Source organism: Urocitellus parryii, chromosome 1 (genome assembly GCF_045843805.1).
Source record: "Urocitellus parryii isolate mUroPar1 chromosome 1, mUroPar1.hap1, whole genome shotgun sequence".
NCBI classification, from domain to species: Eukaryota; Metazoa; Chordata; class Mammalia; order Rodentia; family Sciuridae; genus Urocitellus; species Urocitellus parryii.
This window is the reverse complement of record NC_135531.1, coordinates 117,886,821-117,906,396: the sequence shown is the minus strand read 5'-3', so window position 1 is coordinate 117,906,396 and position 19,576 is coordinate 117,886,821. Positions and strand designations below refer to the sequence as shown.

At 48.0% G+C, this 19,576-nt stretch overlaps 1 protein-coding gene across 1 annotated transcript; it reads right to left on the bottom strand.

The window, feature by feature from the left end:
- Nucleotides 1-5,240: 5,240 nt before the first annotated feature.
- Nucleotides 5,241-18,297, bottom strand: LOC144254629 (E3 ubiquitin-protein ligase TRIM58-like). Its single transcript, XM_077798029.1, has 6 exons — nucleotides 17,875-18,297; nucleotides 15,624-15,719; nucleotides 12,280-12,510; nucleotides 10,267-10,289; nucleotides 10,073-10,173; nucleotides 5,241-5,827 (listed from the first exon to the last, which is right to left on the bottom strand). The coding sequence occupies exons 1-6, from the start codon at nucleotides 18,295-18,297 to the stop codon at nucleotides 5,241-5,243; spliced, it is 1,461 nt and encodes a 486-aa protein (XP_077654155.1).
- Nucleotides 18,298-19,576: the final 1,279 nt, after the last annotated feature.

The following is a 19,576-nucleotide window of genomic DNA, read 5'->3' as shown; positions in this document are numbered from 1 at the left end:
CCAGAAGAGGATGAATCACCATTAATGTCTCTCTCTTAAGGGGTTATCCCCTCCTCCTCAAGGGCAAGTTATTTCCTCCTAAAATAAAATTGTGGTTGAGAAAACATTGATCACTTTCTCAGGGTCCTTCTGGTCTGAAAAGCCTCCTTCTCTTCTAGGATACCTCCAGCAGAGCAGGAAGGCACTTGCAAATGAAGTTTTTACTCTGCGTGAGCATGTTATCTGTACATTTAATTTTTATAACAAATTTTATCCCAGGAGAGGGATCAGGCTGGAATAGTTAAAAACAAAATCTATGCCTTAATCTTTTTCCCTTCCAGTTTGTGCTCAAGAGGTTTGACCAGTCTCCCTTATCATCATCATAATGCCATCAACTTTAAGTGAGTTCCCCACTGTCAATTGTACCTAGAGATTCTCTCTACATTTGTATGTGTGTATGTATCTAGGGAATTCTGTACAAGGAAGGTCACATTGACCATACAAAGACTGTTAGGGACCTCTCTCTGCAGAAATCAGCAGGGCCAAGATATAGGTGCTTAGACCCTTGTATTTTAGTTCTTTGGGCAACAGGTAGGGCTACACCCAGAAGTGTCCTCTGGGCAAATAAGACATGCTGTCAGAGCTTAGAAAGGGGAGACTATCTTCTCCCCAGGTTATTGTTTAATGAAGAGTACTGGAACCCATTGCCCCTTTCCTAGTGACTGGCAGCTTTTATTTATTTTTTACCCCCCATTAAGATAGGCTAGTTAATCATCAGACAATGAGTGTAATGGGCTCCAGATAAGGCTAGTTATTTATTTGTTTATTTTTTCCAAATATAAAGTAAACCCAGTGAGATCCAGCATTCCAGTCCACTCCTTTGTCCCCAGGGTGGCAGGAAAATGGAAATGGAGGTGGACCCAAATGGAGGTTGCAAAAAAAATTCAGACTTGAGGGCTAAAGGCATTCAGCCAAATAGAAAGTCACGGCCAAACCAATAACTTTCATCCCTCCCCAACATCCTACAGCATAGATTCCAACAATTAGTTCGAATGCTTTTAATGTCTGTTCAGCATGGACTCTGATCAGAGCCTTTATCCAGCAGCCTTAAGTTCCCAGACTAGTGTACTCAAGTGGAAAAGCTTTTGGCCACTTTCTTCCTCACATGACAGGGAATTTCATTTCTTTTTCCTCACTCAAAAAATAATTTAAAAAATTTTTATCCTCTGCCATCCTCCATGGATTTCATTCTTTGAACCCATGAGACAAGAACACAGAAAGAAAATCAGTGAGACCTACAGCCCACATACATTTCATTTGTCTTCAGAGGCAGCAAACTGAGCCCTGTTCTCAAACTTTTATCCCTGGGCAAAGAATGGCTAAAAAGCAGAGTAGAGGGCAGATCCTGTTTGCCCATTTCTCTACAGACCAGGCAGCTTTCTTGAGTTGTATTCATTCATTCATTCATTCATTTATTTATTTATTTATTTATTTATTTATTTATTTATTTATTCTTTGATCCCAGAACTGGTGATCCTGACCCACAGCAGGATGATTTGCAGTTGCCTGGGGCCAGGCTGAGAAGGTGCTCACACTGTCAGCACTGGGTTGAAAGGAAAAAACTTCTTTTTTTTTTTTTCCAATCCTCCTTTGGTGTCCTGCTGCTCACACATTAGGGCAGCACCTTTTGCATTCAACTTAGTTTTGGCTGTTAAGACTCCTTATTATGTAATGGCCTACATGTCTGTATATACAGAATACTTATTTTATCTCTGACAGACCAACTCCCAACTGTACAATAATTTAGAAAACCATTCAAAGACCAGATTGTCACAGTAAAACATGATTTTTTTCTTAGACACGTTTGCATCTATAGGTGGCCCATTCAGCCAAGATCTTTCCCAAGAAACAATCTATAGGATCAATACCCTATTGCCCATGTCTTAAAGGGCCAGAAACAGATACAAACAAAGAAACAAAATGACAGAGAAACAGAGAGGATCCCCAAACCATGGCAGACAGATGGGGACCTTTAAAACAGACCAGATAGGGGGAAAATCTCCCCAAGTTCCCAACTTCTGCTTAACCGTGACTCCTACATCACTGGCGTCACAGATGTTCCCATAGGGGTGGGGAACCAGGTGCTCCCACAAAGGAGACCAGAAGTGTAGAATCAAAGGTCTCAGTGTGCACCGGGCAATTTACCAGGTGGCCAAGGTGCCGAAACTTTACTGCATTCAGTTTCCTTTTTCTCCAAGTAGACCAAGATGGAGGGATCCTTACAGTGCAAGGAAGGAAGGCGGAGTCCCCCGGAGCTCAGGGGCTTCAGCAGCTGCTGGGAGTCCCTGTGTCCCTCCCTTTACTTACAGGAATAGCTCCTCTGGTTCAGTTCCACCCGAGGCCCACTCACCCCTAACTTTCCAGGAGCTCTCCAAAAGTTCATCTTACATCTTCAGCATAGAAATGCAGTTCATGGGGTGTCAGGCCTGTCCAAGAAACCCAGAGCCAGGGCTTCTTCTCGGGTCCCATCTGGGGTGCCAAGATTTGTAACCAAAAGCTCACTCCCTGTCTCCAATGCCAATTTGATAATGAGGCCAAGGTTTTGAGGAAAAGGAAAGAGAAGCTTCATTGCTTTGCTAGCAAAGGAGATAAAAAAAAAAAAAAAAAAAAACTTTTTCAAGGGTTACATTCTAGGAGGGGGCCTCCAAATTGCCCTGATGGCCTATTAGTATTCACATTTTGGAGATCCTCACTTCCCAGATCCTCAGCAGGCACCCTCTTCCTGTAGCAGGTGTTCGAGGGCAGTTAACTAGGGAAGAAAAGATGACACTGTCTTCCAAATCTTGTTAGGGAGGGGGAGAGGGGAGAAGAGAGGAAAAAATTTTTTTTTTTTTTTAAATAAACCTTAGAGCAATGAGGGCTACATTCAGAGGTGAAGGGACCACTGTGAGATGAACCCAGTGATCTCAAGGGAGGGGAAGCTCAGACTACCAGGATGGGGTGGGGAAGGGCTGACTGGACTCTGGTCCATGGGAGCCAACAGGGTGTTACCGCTGAGGGATGGGAGCTGGAGTGAAATGCAGAAAGGAGTCACTGAGGTGTTTGGGCTACGTGACAAAGAAATGAGCAGGCCTCCCTTCAGAAGGGGAGGCTTTAAAATATCTTTTTATTATTCAGGGAGACCTGGAGATATTTGTGGTTAAGATTTAGGCATATAGACATATAGAGCTTAGAATTTCTATTTTTTTTTTTTTTTTTTTTTTTTTTGTGTGTGTGTGTGTTAGGGATTAAACTCAGGGCCTTGTGCATGCAAAGCAAGCATTCTACCAACTGAGCTATGTCCCCAGCCCCTAGAATATCTATTTTGATGACAGGTGGCACTTGACTGTGAAAAGCTAAGTAAGGTTCCGGAGAAAGAATGAAGAAGGTCAGGAATTAGATATGGATTTAGACGATCTGGTGGATTTACAGGATCTGGCAGGTAATGAGCCAGAATCCCAGGGGAATGGTGGGAACCTTTTAGGAATTGGAAGGAATGAAGAAGAGGTTGCAATAGGAACTGTGGAGATCCCTGAAGCTTAGCACACTGGAGCTGAGAAGGACTGACATTTAGTGGCCCACAGAAATCAGAATAAAACCCAGGAGGTGACAAGTCTCAAGGCCACTGTTGAGACAAGGCTGTCAGGTTCCAGGGCAGGCAAGGGGTGTTCCTGAGGCTCCCCTTCACCCTGCAGAGAGCAGAGGCTTGTAGACTTGCCACTTCCCACAGAGAAGGCTTCCTGTCCCAGAGAATGGCTCAGTTCCTGGAGGTTTCACCCCAGAGAGCCTTTGTCATCCGGGTGGGGAAGGCCGCACTGCAGAGCTGTCCCCTGCACTGCTTGCACATCAGAGACAGCTTGGTTTCTACATCTTTCTACCTCTTCTGTTTGCAAATGAGAGGCAGAGAGGGCAAGCATGTGCTTGTCATCAGACAATTAAGAATCTGAAAAGAAAGTTGTCATTCACATGATTGCAAGGCCAGGGAAGGACAGTCGCAGAAATCTCCCAGAAGAAAAAAAGCATCTTGAACTTTGAGATGGAATTAAAAAGGAAGAATACACTTTGGGTAGATTATCAAGAAAACATTAATTAAATTTGCTCATAATTTATATTTGTTCAGCATTTAAGCATTTAGCATTAGAATATTACAATATTTGTTTAGCAATTACATATTAGATAAAAATGAAGACAAAGGTGGCAGAATAGAGGGTCTTCCATGACTTTTAAAGGATTTTGTTGGAAAGGTACAGAATATACTTCAAAAATAGTTATTTTTATCATTTCATTTTCAACATTACCATTTTATTTAAAAAACACAGTTAATTTAAACTAGTCACATCAATCATGACCTTAAATACCTACCCTAATACTGTGAGGCCAGTAAATTGTTCCAGGCACAGAAGACCCCGAGGGAAGGACCCCTGCTGCGGTCTTGGGGCCAGTCCCCTGAGCAGGCAGGAGGCTGCAGCTGTCCCCTGGCCCCAGGAATGGGCACAGCCCTTTGGCAAGCTGATGCAAACCTTCCTTAGTCCCTCCTGACCCTGAAGAAAACCAGTTGGATCAAATTTCTAGGGCATTCCTACTTTTACAAACATATGCAGAGATAAAGAGAGAAGATCGAAATCCATGTTATGGTCGGAGCAATGAATTTCACGATCCTCAAAAACTGTTCCCAGAATGAAGACAACAGAAAGCAAGTGAAGACTGTGACTGGAAACACACACGTGTGAAGGATGGTTTTGAATATGTCGATGTAAAAGGAAATGAAACTTTAAACAACCAGAGGTATCCAGGAAAAAAAAAAAGGGGGGGTGCAAGGAATGAGACAGAGGAGGAGCCAGCCAGGAAGGTGAGGGAGGGTCCAGGAGGGAGCAGCCTCAGCCTGCTGGGCCCCCTGCAGGGTTTCCATCCCTCAGGGATGGGAAGATACTGAAGAGAATGGAAATTATAAGGACCATACAGAACTCTTTAATACGAGACTATTAATTTGAAAGAAAAGCCATGGAGTAAGTGGGGGGCCATTAGGGAAAAGTTTGAGGAGACCCTCCAGGTCCAACGTTCCCGCATACACAGCATCTCCTGTCTGCTTGGATTTCAAGGAACCTCCCCAGGCCCGAGCAAGAGGCTGCCCTGAGCTGGGCACTTGGTGAAGCTGTATGTCAGTCCTCCGCCGCTCTCCAGGGCCCTTGGACTGGCTGCGGGAGGACCCTGAGCACAGCACTTCAGGACTGAAGGTCGCCCATGAGAGGAGGGTCAGGGTGGCCCCCGGACGCCAAGGTCCCTGCCTCCGTTTCTGCCATCGGTGGCAAGATCAGCGGCGCCTCGTCGCAGATGAAGAAGTAGGGCCGGAGGACACCCGACGACACTTGGCTGAAGCTGTAGATGTGGGACCCGTCCGTGACGTTGTAGAAGGACACCTCGCCGGCCTCGTAGTCCAGGAAGACCCCGATGCGGCGCGGCCGCTCGAGCTGCAGCAGGGGCGCGGACGGAGAGGCCAGCACCATGTACTCGCAGCCGCGCAGCAGCCACAGGGCCCAGACGCCGTTCTCGGGGGACGGTGTAGCTTCCCCCTTCCTCTGCACCGAGTCCTGGCAGACGCCCAGGCCCCACTCGGCCCACGCTCCCACCACCACCTCCCAGTAGTGTCTCCCTGATGAGAAGCTCTGCAAGCCCAGGATGCAGGGCCAGGTGTCGAATCGCTCGGGGTTGAGGGGCACGTCCCTCCACAGCTCCCCGTCCTGCACGCTGCGCAGGTCGGCAGTCAGCAGGAGGCTGGGGTGCGCGGTGGAGGGGTCCAGCTTCACATCCACTGCAGAGAGAGTGATGGGACACGTGAATGCACGGGAAGGACTAGACGCCCCCCCTGGGGGGGGGTGAGCGTCGGCAACGCCCTCTCTCAGACTGCCCCAAGAAATAGGCCTTTCTCCAGGGTCTGAGCAGGTCTTTGATCTGCTGGGGTGCCCAGGGCGGCCTTAACCAGGCCATTAGGACAGCAGCGCTGTCAGCCTGCTGGGAAGCCAAACACCCAGTAGAAGGCAACTTTGCATTTGCACCCAGAGCTCTTGGGTGCACTTAGGATCATCTGCGCTTGGCATGAAATTTATAAACTGCTTGGGGATTGTTTTTCTCAAAACGTATAGGATAATTTCATTAATATGAAATCCACTACTTTCAAAGTGGTGTGACTGTGGTGGGGGAATTGTATACTAGATGCCCTGACTCCACACCCTGGTGTTATTACCTTCATGATTATGTGACATTCTAGGACAACAGAGGCTATCTGGGAAGGTCTGATCTAATCCCACAAGCCCTTTAAAACTAGAAAGTCCTCTAGCTATCAGGATGGTGGCAGAAGAGAGTCTTAGACTTGGCTCTGATACAGCCTTGCCAGGGTGGAAGGTGGGAAGGGTCACGAGGGGAAGGTGAGAGCACTCTGGAGCAGAGTGGCCCCAAATGATGGCTTGCAGGAAAACAAGGACCATGGCCTTGCAGCTGCAGGAAAGTCCAGCTGGAAAGATCCTTCCCCAGACTCCTCAGAGAGGCGCAGTCCAGCCAACCCCTTGGTTTTGGCCTTCGGAGACCCGAACCCAAGCAAGGGAGCCAGCTGCTCCCACCTGCAAGTCTGATCTTTGGACCTGTGAGCTTACTAGTGGGTGTGGTCCAAAGTGGCTGTTTATAGTGATTGGTTCCACAACAGGAGGACCATCTAACATGTACTGTGGAGTCCCCGCAAGACTGATGCAGGATTGATGCACATAGTAGGCAAACGCATATACATCAAAACCAGAGTACTTCCTTATAAGTACTCAAAGGTAGTAAATTCATTAATAGACCTTAAGGTCATGGCAAAAACAGTTACTACTCGTACTAGTCTAATTCATCTTCAAGCCACACGTCATGAACTTCTATGGATATCTAAACCTGACTGGCCACATCACTAGGCTCTGTGTGTTCATTACCTATGTTAAATCAGTAAGCCACCTTCCTCTTCTTCTTCTTTTTTTTTTGGTACTGGGGATTGAACTCAGGGACATCTGACCACTGAGCCACATCCCCAGTACTATTTTGTATTTTATTTAGAGACAGGGTCTCACTGAGTTGCTTAGCACCTCGCTTTTGCTGAGGCTGGCTTTGAACTCATGATCCTCTTGCCTCAGCCTCCCCAGCCGCTGGGATTACAGGCATGTACCATCAAACCCGGCTAGGAAGCCACCTCTAATGTGGCTATTACCACCTCACAATATTGATGAGGAGATTCAAAGACTGTACCTGGTTTCCCAACTCCAGAGGAAGCAAATACCAGCCTGGAATGTGGCTCCTGTGGGACTGCCGGGCTCATTTAACATGTCACCTCTTTGCACAATGCTCAGCTCCATTGTTAGCCAAAGAAATCTGTGAACGAGCTTTGACTAGTTCTCCCTGTTCCTGTCTCCTAAACCTAGCTATCAAGGGCAATGGGACCACTGCGCACAACAAACTGTCCTGCCCCCTGCCCAGTGGCCACCAGGGTGGTGAAGGGACGCTCCTGTGTCAGTTGACACCATGAGGACCTGACTGTCCTGGAGAGATTCCTACTCTTTTCCAGACTCACCAGCGCCCATGCTTCCCTCCTTCTTGATCTCCCCTCTCCTCTGTCACTGCCCCAGGACAAGCTGCAGTGCCAAGTTGGGGACTTCTTTCTCGGCTCATGCCCTGTAGGTCTGGGTTGGCTCACTCAACACTCCAGTCAACTCCAGTCCTCTGCTACTGATTGCAGTGTGTGTTGCCAGCCTGGCCTCTCCCCTGAAGGTTCTTATTGTGAACTCATCTGCCTCCCTGGCCAGTTTTGGATTCTCAATACCTGCCACAGCACCAACCTGCCCCCAAACCAGTCGCCCTTCTTGGGCCTTGCCTGCAGCATGGCCATCAGCACAACCAGCCGTTTTGTGTGGCAGTTCTCGGGGTCCAAGACCCTGGGTCCTCCTCACTCTCCTCTCACCACAACACACAGCTCATCCAGGAGCAGATCCCAGCAGCTCCGCTTCCATGGCTGGCCAAGGATATGGCCATCTGGCACCTTTCATACCAACACTGGGGGTCACCTACACTCATCTGCCACTGAACAGTGACAAAGGACACCAGCTGCTGTCTTGGTGACTTTAATTCATCACAATAAAGCACCCGGATGATGTGCACACCATGCCAGTCCTACTGTGCTGTCTCCCCAGGAACACCCTGTGCTCTCCCGCTGAGTGCCGTTCACAGAAGCAGCCCACCTCTCCAGCCCTGCTGCCTTGTCCTCCTTGCCCTCCCCCTGGGCTGCCCTCACCATCCTGTCCTCACAGTGCCAGTAAACCTGCCATACTTCCTGCTGCCCGACGTGCAGCTTTTTCTTTCTATTAATATAATTCTTAACATGCATCAATTGTAGAAATTAGTGGACGTCACTGTTTCCTCTCATCTAGTTCAAACTTGGAGCCTCTGGCCACCCTCATCACACTCTACAGAAGCCTGTGTCCTCTCCTCACAGCCGTGTGCCTGGGTAACTGAAGTCAGTATTTGCACCGTGAATCACGGGTCATAGCACATTTGATTTGCTTTTGTTCTTCAATGATTCACTCCACTGGTAGAAAAGGCAGCATGGGCTGGATTCATTCACTAACTATTTCATTCGTAAAAAGGAAAAGCATAGGAGGTGACAGAGTCTGGGGATGTGCTGCTAAGGCCCTCATCAAGTCACATGGCTAGTGTATGTTCACCTGTCCACCAAACGGGGGAGGTGGTCACTGGGTGCTACAACTGAGGTAGGTTTTCTCATTACAGGACAAGACTGTCCCTGGGAAGCCACAGTTTGTATTATGTGGAACAAAGTAGATTTTAAAAGGAAATAGTAAAAATATTGAATCGTCACCATTTGAAAGAACAACATGTTGGGTGAACAAAGCCATTTCATGCAGACCCTCTGGGTGTCCCTGACTGGTATCCACTCGGATTATGCACAAATGTCCCCTCCCCCTTCCTGCAGGCAGGTGCACTGTTCCACCCCTTCACAGCCTGACTCACCCCAACACTGAAATCCTCAGGAAGGCCAAGAGCAGTGCTTGAGTCATGGTGAGAGAGTGCGGTGTATTTTTGGTCTATGTCCCAGGTCCTGACACACCAGTTCCCAAAAGTCCTGAGACAAGGGACTCTTTTGCATGCTAATGAGATGTCTGGTGCTTGGTGGCCTAGATGACCTCAGGATGGGGCTGGTTTCCAGGGAACCCCCTTTGTATTAAAGGGATAGAACCTTCAGTCCAACATCCCCCTACCTCTGGGAGGAGAGTGGGGGCTGAAGCTCCAGGGGTCAGCAGTGGCCAGTGGTGTCATTGGTCATGCCTGCTGAATGAAGCCTCCATAAACCCAAAGACGGAGCTTGCCAGTGGCTGCACACAAGGAGATCCTGCAAGGAGCACCCAGAGAGGGTGTGTTGCCTCTCCCCACATCACCCTGTTGTTTTCCTCCACCCGGCTGCTGGTCCCCATCCTCTGCAACACCCTGTATAATAACTGACCAAGTGTGAGTAGGGTCTGAGTTCTGGGGGCTGCTCTAGCAAACAAACCACGCTCATAAAGCGGGTCCCGGGAAAGCTGCTTTGCAGTTGGCTGGTCAGAGGCACAAGCCACAGCCTGCTTGTTCCTTGCTCCTGAAGCAGGGCACAGCCTTCCTGGACCAGGCCCTCAACCTGTGGGATTCGATGATGTCTGCAGGTGGACAGTGTCAGAATAGAGTGAGTGGGAGCCAGCGGGGCAACCCCGGAGAACTGACTGACTCCTCGAGGGAGACACCCACATGTTCTGCTGGGCAGGACTGACGCATTGTGCCCCAGGAAGGACCTGGAGGTTTGCCAGGCTGGGCCCCAGGTGAGAGGCCACGACAAGGCAACAACCTGAGAGCTCACTCGCATATGAGAGCACACTTGCACAGTGAGTCTCAGAGACCTGAGGCTCTGCTGTGGCCACAGGCCAGGGCAGTAAGGGCAGCAGTCAGCCCCACACTCCCAGCATCAGTTCCCAGGCTCGGGGGCTCCACCCACCTTGGAATCTCCTCAACATTTCCCGCATGCCAGGGATGCGACACGTGGTCTTCAGCTCCATGGGGATGGTCTCTGGTTCCAGCCGCATCACAGCCTTACTTCTGAGAAGAGCAGAGAACCCGGAAATGTCAGCATGGCCACACAAGCCCTCTCCGCCTCCCCAGCTCCCTCACTGGAGCGGAAAGTACACTTACCGGCTCAGGGCTCCTTGCACACCCTGGAAGTAAGAGACACAAGCAGGTGTAAGTGCTTCCCACAGTTGACTGGGGACACACCACGAAAATGTCTTTAGAATATACTGGAAATAATTAACAAGCAACATAAGACTGCAGATGACAGTGGATCTCTGTTAATTAAAGGCAAAAAAGGCTATAATTGAATTCTCAGATGACTCTCAAATTTAAAAATCAGGCATATAATTAGAACAGAGTCAGACTACACAAAGTTTATATTAATTCCCATGAAACCTATCCATCAACTATGGATTGTCAACTGATAGCTCTGGTTGTTGGGCTATTTTAACAGTTACATTCTGCACTTTATACAGATGGAATTAGGGTAAAAATCCTACATGTTTTTGGAATTTACTTGAGGAACAGAGATAAGTACTGCACAGATCCTGGGTCTGGGCATATCGCTCATGGTCGAGGGCTTGCCTGACTTGAGCAGGGCCCTGTGTTCTGTCCCAGTACTCCAGAAAAAGTCATCCTCAAATTCGAATTCTCTGAACCAACAGACAAAGCTACTAACTGTCTAAGGAGATAAGAAAGGAAGTCATTACTATCCAACAACAGTGTATCTCAAAGCAGGTAACAAAAAGGTCACCTCCAACACACTTGTCTTCTTCCCTAAAAGTGGTCAACAGTCGGACAAATTTCAACAAGGCTTGAATGCAGGGAAACCATTTGCCTTGTCCTTTATGGACATGATGGGCCTGGGTCTTGGCCAGTGGGGTAAAATGAAGATCATTGGTATCAGAGAAGAAAGAGAGAGGACACAGACAAAAATTATGTAAGAGTATATTCTTACTATGATTTGTACTATAAATCATTTTAACATTTATATGGTGCAAAGAAATACTCATTTTAAATGAGATTTATCTGAGATAATGCAGTGAATATTATTTTTGAAAATGCCAACGTTCCTGTGCTTACTTGCCACCTATACTTGAAAAATTAATTTCTTTCTGGCTCTCTGTTTACTCATTAGGAAATGAGCACAGCCATGACATTGGTAATGGGAATGAAGATAGAATGGGCAGATTAAATAAAGTGCTTGGTAGATAAAAGCGTTTCATGCAGTTACTTAGTGATTCCCCATCAGATCCACAATATTGACAACTGTGTTTGCAAATGTCACAAGACAGCGACTGGGTTTATGTGCCTGGAACTTGCAGTGTCCAGAGGCTAGTCAGTTGGGACACTGTGGGCCAGCTGCTCAGTGGGGATCTGCACTCTCTTTTAGGTTAGAATCCTTGCCTGTTACTGGGGCAAGGTACAGAGAAAAGTACCAGGTGAATGAATTTCTCTTGCAGGCGGCCCTGTGAACAACACCTGTGGGGCAGAACAGCTGTGTCTGTGACCCCAGACCCTGGGGACGCTGGGGCAGGAGGGAGTGGTTCAAGGCCAGCCTGGGCCTCTGAGTGAGACCCTGTCTCCAATTAAAACTTTAAAAAGGCTGCTCTGAAGTCCCAACAGATTGAGAAATCAGCACAGAAGGTCCATACATTCCCACCATGCCTGGGACGAGTGTGCAGTACAGGCCAGGAAATTAGTGTTCACCTTAGGACTTAACATGGGAATTTCAAGCTGGACTAGGTGAAGCACTGCTCATACTTCTGGCTATTTTCCATGAAATGGGCTGCCAGAGGCTTTGGGGGTTGAACATTCATGAAAATCAGCAATATCATCTTTGATAAAAGGACGGTTTCTCAGCCAGAATGGCGCAGCTTATCCTTGCCCCAGCTGTTCACGATTACATAAATAATTAATTTTCTCTCATCACGTATTGAAGTTTTTGTCTTTTGCATGAGCTAAATGGTCCTCTGGGTGCCTCCTGACTCAGGGCCCAGTATTCAGTCGTAAGATGCCTTCTAAGGAAGTACTGCGGAGCTCTGTCCTAGAGAGCTGGGTGCCTTCGTGTCCCATGCCAAGGCTTGTCCCCATCCCCTCAGCCTCTGTAGGCCTGGCCTCCTGAGGCCGCCTCACCTCCAGCAGCCCCAGGGCTGGGCGCTGGCACCTCTCCTCCAGCTCCTCTGCCAGCTTCTTGAGGGCCTTGCTGTGCTGGGCCAGCTGGTCCTTACTGTCCCGCAGTCTCTGCAGGGTGGCTCTCTCCTCCTCCTCCAGCCTCCGCAGCTGCAGCTGCTCTTCAAGGGCCAGAAAGCCTCGGTGCTTCTCAAACTCCAACCTGAAGCGCTGCCGCTGCATCTCCACCTTCTCCTGGAGCAACAGGAGACCCCATCAGGCTGGGGGAAGGTGTGCGGGGCCTGCCTCAAGTGTGGGACGGGCAGCCAGAGAAGGGACGTCCCGCATCACCCCCCACCCCTGAACCCACCCCCCTCGCTCTGCACCTCTGGGGAGGACCTCAGAAACCAGAGGCCGGGAACAGGAGAGGTGGCCGGTGGGGTTTTCAAGCTCAGAGTCTGGGAAGACTGTGGCTGTGGGCCCCCTTCTGCTGCAGGGCCAGAGGCAAGGCCTTCGACACGCGGGTTTCAATATCACGAGTCAAATGCAGCAGAAAGAGAAGTGTGGGGATCATCTGGGCACCTCTGAGAGCCTGTGTGGCCCCACAGCAGAGGGCTGGCTCTGCTGCTGGATGGGTGGCCAGGAAGAGCAGGAGGCCTGGGCTGTGAGGGACAACGTGACAGGAGAACACACAGATGTTCTCTTGTCCCAGGAGAAGCAAGAAACCAGCACAAGGCTGTGTCCTCTGCAGAGTCCAGAAGAACTAACTGCCACGCAGTCCACTCACTCCAGGCTATTACACCAGCCCCTACCCAAATCTCCCATCACGGCTCTTGTTGTTGCTTTCCTGGTGCTGAGGACAGAGCCCCTGAGGCACACCTGGCCCTCACAGGGCGATGTCTGACTGAGCCTAAGGATCACACTGTGCGCAGGGGATCGCATCTAAATGTTATTCTCTTGAAATTAGTAGCTAGAAACCCAGCTTTAAACTGAGCATGAGCGGCAAGTCTCCCTCCCAAAGCATATTCACCTTGGGTTGTCCGTTTTGTTTTTAAACCTGATAGTTTCTTGGTTTAATTGAAAGGCATAAATTATCATCAAAATTATTATAAAAGACACACATATATATATATATTTGTAATCCAAATAATAGTTCTCCCCAAATGTCTGGAGGTACTTTGGATCACCCCTCTCGGGGAGGTGCCGCCTGCTGCTGCCATCCACCGCAGAGGTGGGAGTGCTGTTGAGCGACAGACAGCCTGCGGGGACAGCGCCTACACCTCCTGACAAGGAGCTGATGGCCCAGTGGCCACAGCACCAAGGTCTCCCACTTCCTTCTTCCCATTTTGCATTCCTACCTCCTTTACTGTTTTCTAAATCACTAATTCATACACTCTTGGCCTCCTCCTGAGGGACACTGACTCTGCATTCCACATTCTGATTGGCTCATAGAAATGCAAACTGTCTCCCAGGTCAGGCTGCTGGAGAGAGGGCTGAGCACTGCCATAGGGAGGGGAGTCCAGGGGTGCACTAGGGATGACGGGGTGGAGGGGCAGCGGCAGCCCAGCTTCCTTCACGTCACCCTCTTGAGTGCCACAATCTCCTCTAGACGTGAAGAAAGAAGTGCTGCTACAGAACTTAGAGCTCGTTTTCATCAAGCCTGTGCCTAATGGTCTGGCTCATGTGAACATGAACGACCAAGAAGTTCAGACATGGCTACTGTCTCTGAACAAGATATCTTAGCATCACTTCTATGTTATGACATGCGTTGGAGGTTTTAAAATACGGGAATTCAGATCTTGCACTTGGGTTCCTGATTTCATAAATCTGTGGTCAGGCCAATATTTAAAAAAATTAAATATTATTAGCTTTAAATAATAAAGATTGTGAATCAGTGCTTAACTTTACCAATAATAGACATAGCAATAGGAGAAGATAAGACTTATTTCATAAGAAAAATGTAGCAAAAATGGTCCTTACGAGCTAGGTACAGTGGTACACCATAACTCCAGTGACTCGCTGAGGCTGGAGGATCACAAGTTTGAGGCCACCCTCTACAACTTAGTGGGACCTATCTCAAAATAAAAAGTAAAAAGGGCTGGGGATGTAGCTCCATGCTCAGCACTAAACAAACAAACAAACAAATAAATAGAGGTCCTTATGAAAATATCTGTATGAAGACAGTGTATCAAACTAAATTTTTGAGGAAGAAAATAATATAAAGAATGATTCCAGCAGGGTGACTTGGAGGAGAAAGAAAAGGAATATTCTATAAAATATATCTGATCATGTTATATACTGTGCTGTGTACCTAATAAACCCTTCCAACATGACACTATATGTGGTTCACAGCCTTGGCACTGTGGCAGGTTTGACCTACAATTCACTGTTGAGGGGTGTAGTTGCTGCTCTGGGCACTGTAGGGGGCCGAGCAACTTTCCAGCCTCTGCCATGAATGGTAGCAGCAAGCGTGGTGACCCAAAGCCTATCCAGCTGTGGAACTGGAGAGGAGGGCATGTGGTCCAGGTTCATAGCCACTGTGTGTAAATGAAATGTAGGAGAAAAACAAGGGGGGAGGGGCTGCTGAGATGCAGAAAGAGGGTACCGTGGATGGATGACCCAAGGAGGCTGAAGGCTCCAGTCCCTCCCTGTATAGATGGTCCCTTGGAACTGCACCACATCTGTCACCAAGCCTGTGGCATTCACTATTTAACTGTCCGACAAATACAGTTTGACACTACAGTAGCAGGTGGTGGCACCCACCCCAGCAGTGAGTTTCACAGTTAGATCAAAAGAGTAAAGCTATTTATAATCTGGATAGGGTCAAAGGTAAAAACAAAAATGAACAGTGTCATTTGGGGTCTGGGACAGTTCAGGATGGCCATGAGATGTTTCTATGGAGCACCTAAGTAAATGGCAAGCTCGCTGGAGAATGGATGCCGCAGTCTGGCTGGGCACAAAATAACCCGAGCTGCCACACAGCCTTGTAGGTTCAAACAGCAACCTTTATTCCGGAACTCTCACCAGCACTCTACACACACTTCCAGGGAACACACTGCCTCCACCAGGCTCCCCGCGCCAATTCTCTCAGAACCCTGCGAGAACTCAAAAGTAACTCAAAAGGAACTCCAAAGTAGTGGGAGCCCTAACTAGAGGCAGCAGGATCCACCCTAATCCTGGAGCTGCCCTATTCCCAGCAGGATCCGCCCTAATCCCCTGAGCCGCCCTAATCCCGGAGCAGGGTCACCTTTCAACCATTCTATCTGGCAAAAATGCCAGGTGTCATTCTGACTAAACTGTGGCTCTCAACAAATGGAGACTCAGGAAGAGGGTGGTGCCTGCAGCTCCCCAGGCCCAAGGCCCCCTACCTTCCACAGCACAGTCCTCCTCCCCACGTTGGCTTCCTGCATCATCGCCTCCTCCATCTCCTTCCTCACCAGCTCCAGCGACGTCTGCAGCTTCACCTGTGTGGAGCAGACTGTGAGGACCTGCAGGATCAACTGGAAAACTCCCTAGAATGCAGTGGACACCTTTGCTGGTAACTCAGTTAATACCAGATGCAAAGATTCATCTAAAATCGTACTCCTTGCACCATTACAATAGTAAAACTACAATGACTAAAATGTAAAAATGGGTGGCAAAACATTTTACATCAACACGATAGGAAACTTAATGACAAGAAATAGAATTACAATGTCAAATAAGTACATTTTATAACGGTGCCAATTTTGAAAAAAAATGCTTATAATGAATATGTAAAAAAATAGATGGAGGGAAATGAAGACATCATTAGGTGAAATGTCATCTATTGGTGCTAGGTTGAAGAGTGATACAATTTTTTATTAATTACCATGAGAAAAGTGTATTTGTTATTAGTACTATAAGTCATGGTATTTCACCCAAAATAAATCTTGTTGCTTAAAATATGTTAAATGAAGTCAGGTGCGGTGGTGCATGCCCATAATCTCAGCAAGTTAGAGGGTAAGGCAGGAGGATCTCAAGTTCAAGGTCAGCCTCAGCAATTTAACACCACCCTAAGCAACTTTGTGAGACCTTATCTCAAAATAAAAAAATAAAAAGTCTGAGGATGTGGCTCAGTGGTAAAGCCCCAGGGTTCAATTCTTGGTATCATTAAATAAATTAATAAATAAAATAAAAATAAAATATTTTAGGTGAAAAACACAATATTCTGTACATATTAAAAGGAGTAAAATAACTATAAAAAAGCCTACCAAACAAACAAACAAAACCCCAGAAATTACATCTCTCTTCAATGATAAGACCCTTCGAAGAGGCAAATACATGCCTTTCTTTTTAAAACAGGAATCTCCCATAAAAACACATACAGAAATATGTTTTTAGTAGAAAATAATACAAATTCTACCTCCAAACTTATTCAATAAATCTTACATATATATCATTCACTTTAAAATATTATAATACTCTATATAAAGTACACATAAAGTAACATTAGAATTCATGGTGGCATCAGAATAAAAAGAGGCATATGTTTGGTGTTTGTAAGGAATAGAGCCATTCTCACTTGTAGACAGAGGAAAGCTCCCTGGGACCAAAGACACTGAGCAAAAACAAGGAGGTGAAAGAAGAGCATGTTTGGGGACAAGAGTGACTAGGCTAATTTTGCTGGGTCCCTTGTTTGGCTTGGATAAGAGCAGAAGGAAGGGAACTTCAGAACCTAGAAAATCGTGATTGACAGGCCAAGGAGTTTGGATGGTACTTGTTTTTTATCTAGTTGACTACTGAAAACAGAGAACGTCTTTAGCATATCACAGCAGCCATGTTCTGGATGGTACCTTGGGGATTTAGACAGACAGGAGCATACTTGACTTTTCAGGTAGGCTAGAGAGCGCCTAGTACCTGTACTTTGTAGAGGATAACAGAAATCAAGAGGAAAAAATCAAGGGAGAAATTTCCAAGATTGTCCAGATTAATGTTGACTGGCAAATACCCCAGTCCTTAACTTAAACAAATAGAATAAATAAATGAACGTTTTAAGAAAGCTGGTGCTTGGAACTTATTCCAGTGTGACGGAGTGCTTTGGCTAACTGTGCCATAGATTAAAAAGACAGCGTTGACCTCTTCTGTGCTAGCAGCTGTTCCAGATGCCGGGACAGGCACGTGTTTAGAGTATGTCCCAGGACCCGAGGGCACCTGTGGGAAGACACCTGGGCAGAGTCCCTCGGAGCGCTCTCGGGGTCAAGCACCTCCTCAGGGGAATGCTCAAGTCCTCAGTTCCCAGACCTTCGTGTGGAGTCGAGTGGCCCCCTACTTCAGGGGACCCAGACAGTCCAGGCACGAGCAGACGCTATTCCTCAGCCAGAGGGTGGCCTTGGTGTCCGTGTTAAGGGACCTAGACAGACACCAGGCAAACGCTGCGCCCTTGGAATCCCGTCAGTGGAAGCGAGTACCACAGAGGTGCAAGGCTGTCACCGAGACTCACTGCGCAGCCCGCCGGCTCGGGATCGGGAAGAAAAAGACCGGCTTGAAAGCCAAGGACCGAGGGTCCTGAGCTCGCTCGGCAGTCGGTCCCGCGCTGGTGCCTTCCGCCCGACACGAGCGGCCCGCTGCCCAGCTCGGCACCCCGGCTCCCGCGCTCACCTGGTAGCTCCTGGCGGCCTCCCGCAGCGGCGCCGTGTGGTGGCCCTGGTGCTCGGGCGTGGTGTCGCAGACCCAGCACAGGAGTGCCTGGTCCTCCTCGCAGAAGCGGCTCAGGTCCTCGCCGTGCGGCGCGCACTGGCGCGCCCCCGCGGGCTCCGCGCCCATCCCGAACTGCCGCATGCTGTCCACCAGGCTGGCCAGCTGCCGGTTGGGCCGAAAGTTCTCGGGCCTGAAGGGGCCGCGGCACTGAGGACAGGCGTACACGTCGCCCTGCGCGCTGTCCGACTTCTCGCAGAACTCCGAGATGCACCGGAGGCAGAAGCTGTGGCCGCAGTCCACGCTGATGGGGTCCTGCAGGAAATCCAGGCACACGGAGCACCGGGCCTCCTCCCGGAGCCGCTCCCCAGGCGTCCCGGAGGCCATGGTACTGGACTCGCCTGGCCGCGTGGCTGCCGCTGCCCCGCGGCGTCGGTTATCTCCTTTGTCGCCTGGAACCAAGAGAAGGGCTCATGGCCAGGATGGGTTATCGCTGGCTGGGGTTCAAGAGTCTTAATTAACCACTTTTTTTTTTTTTTTTTTTTTTTTATTTGGGGGATAATTTTATTTTATTTTATTTTATTTTTTTTTATTAGTCGTTCATAACATTACATAATTCATAATACATCATATTACACAGTTTGATTCACGTGGATTATGAACTCCCCCTTTTACCCCATATACAAATTGCTGTATCATATCAGTTTCCCTTCCATTGCTTGACATATTGCCTTTCTAGTGTCTGATGTATTCTGCTGTCTGTCCTATTCTCTACTATCCCCCCTCCCCTCCCCTCCCCTCCCCTCCCCTCCCCTCCCCTCCCCTTTTCTTTCTCTACCCCTTCTACTGTAAATCATTTCTTCCATTTGTATTATCTTGTCTTGCCCCTCCTTTCCTCTTATATGACATTTTGTATAACCCTGAGGATCGCCTTCCATTTCCATGCAATTTCCCTTCTCACTCCCTTTCCCTCCCACCTCTCATCCCTGTTTAATGTAAATCTTCTTCTCAAGCTCTTCGTCCCTACCCTGTCCTTGTTTACTCCCCTTATATCAAAGGAGTCATTTGGTATTTGTTTTTTAAAGATTGACTAGCTTCACTTAGCATAATCTGCTCTAATGCCATCCATTTTCCTCCAAATTCTATGATTTTGTCATTTTTTAATGCAGAATAATACTCCATAGTATATAAATGCCACATTTTTTTTATCCATTCATCTATTGAAGGGCATCTAGGCTGGTTCCACAGTCTTGCTATCGTGAATTGAGCTGCTATGAACATCGATGTAGCAGTGTCCCTGTAGCATGTCCACCGAACTTCAGTTTTTCTATCTTCTGTGAATTACCTAATGATAAAGAAATGAGACCACTGAAGAGGAGATACCTGAATAGATGCATATAATAATGATAGAGCTACAGCCCAGCAACAATTCTGAAGGTTTAAAAAATGTGGCACTGGGACTGAGGTTGTAGCTCAATGATAGAGCACATGCCTAGCACGTGGGAGGCACTGGGTTCCATCCTCAGCATCACATAAAAAATAAATATTTAAAAAAATATGGCATCCATTTGCTGACTGGTGTGTTACAATTGGGGCAACACATACACTGGAAGTGAGAAAGAGGTCATCCAAGGTATTTGTTGGAAAGGACACTTGGGGGACTGAG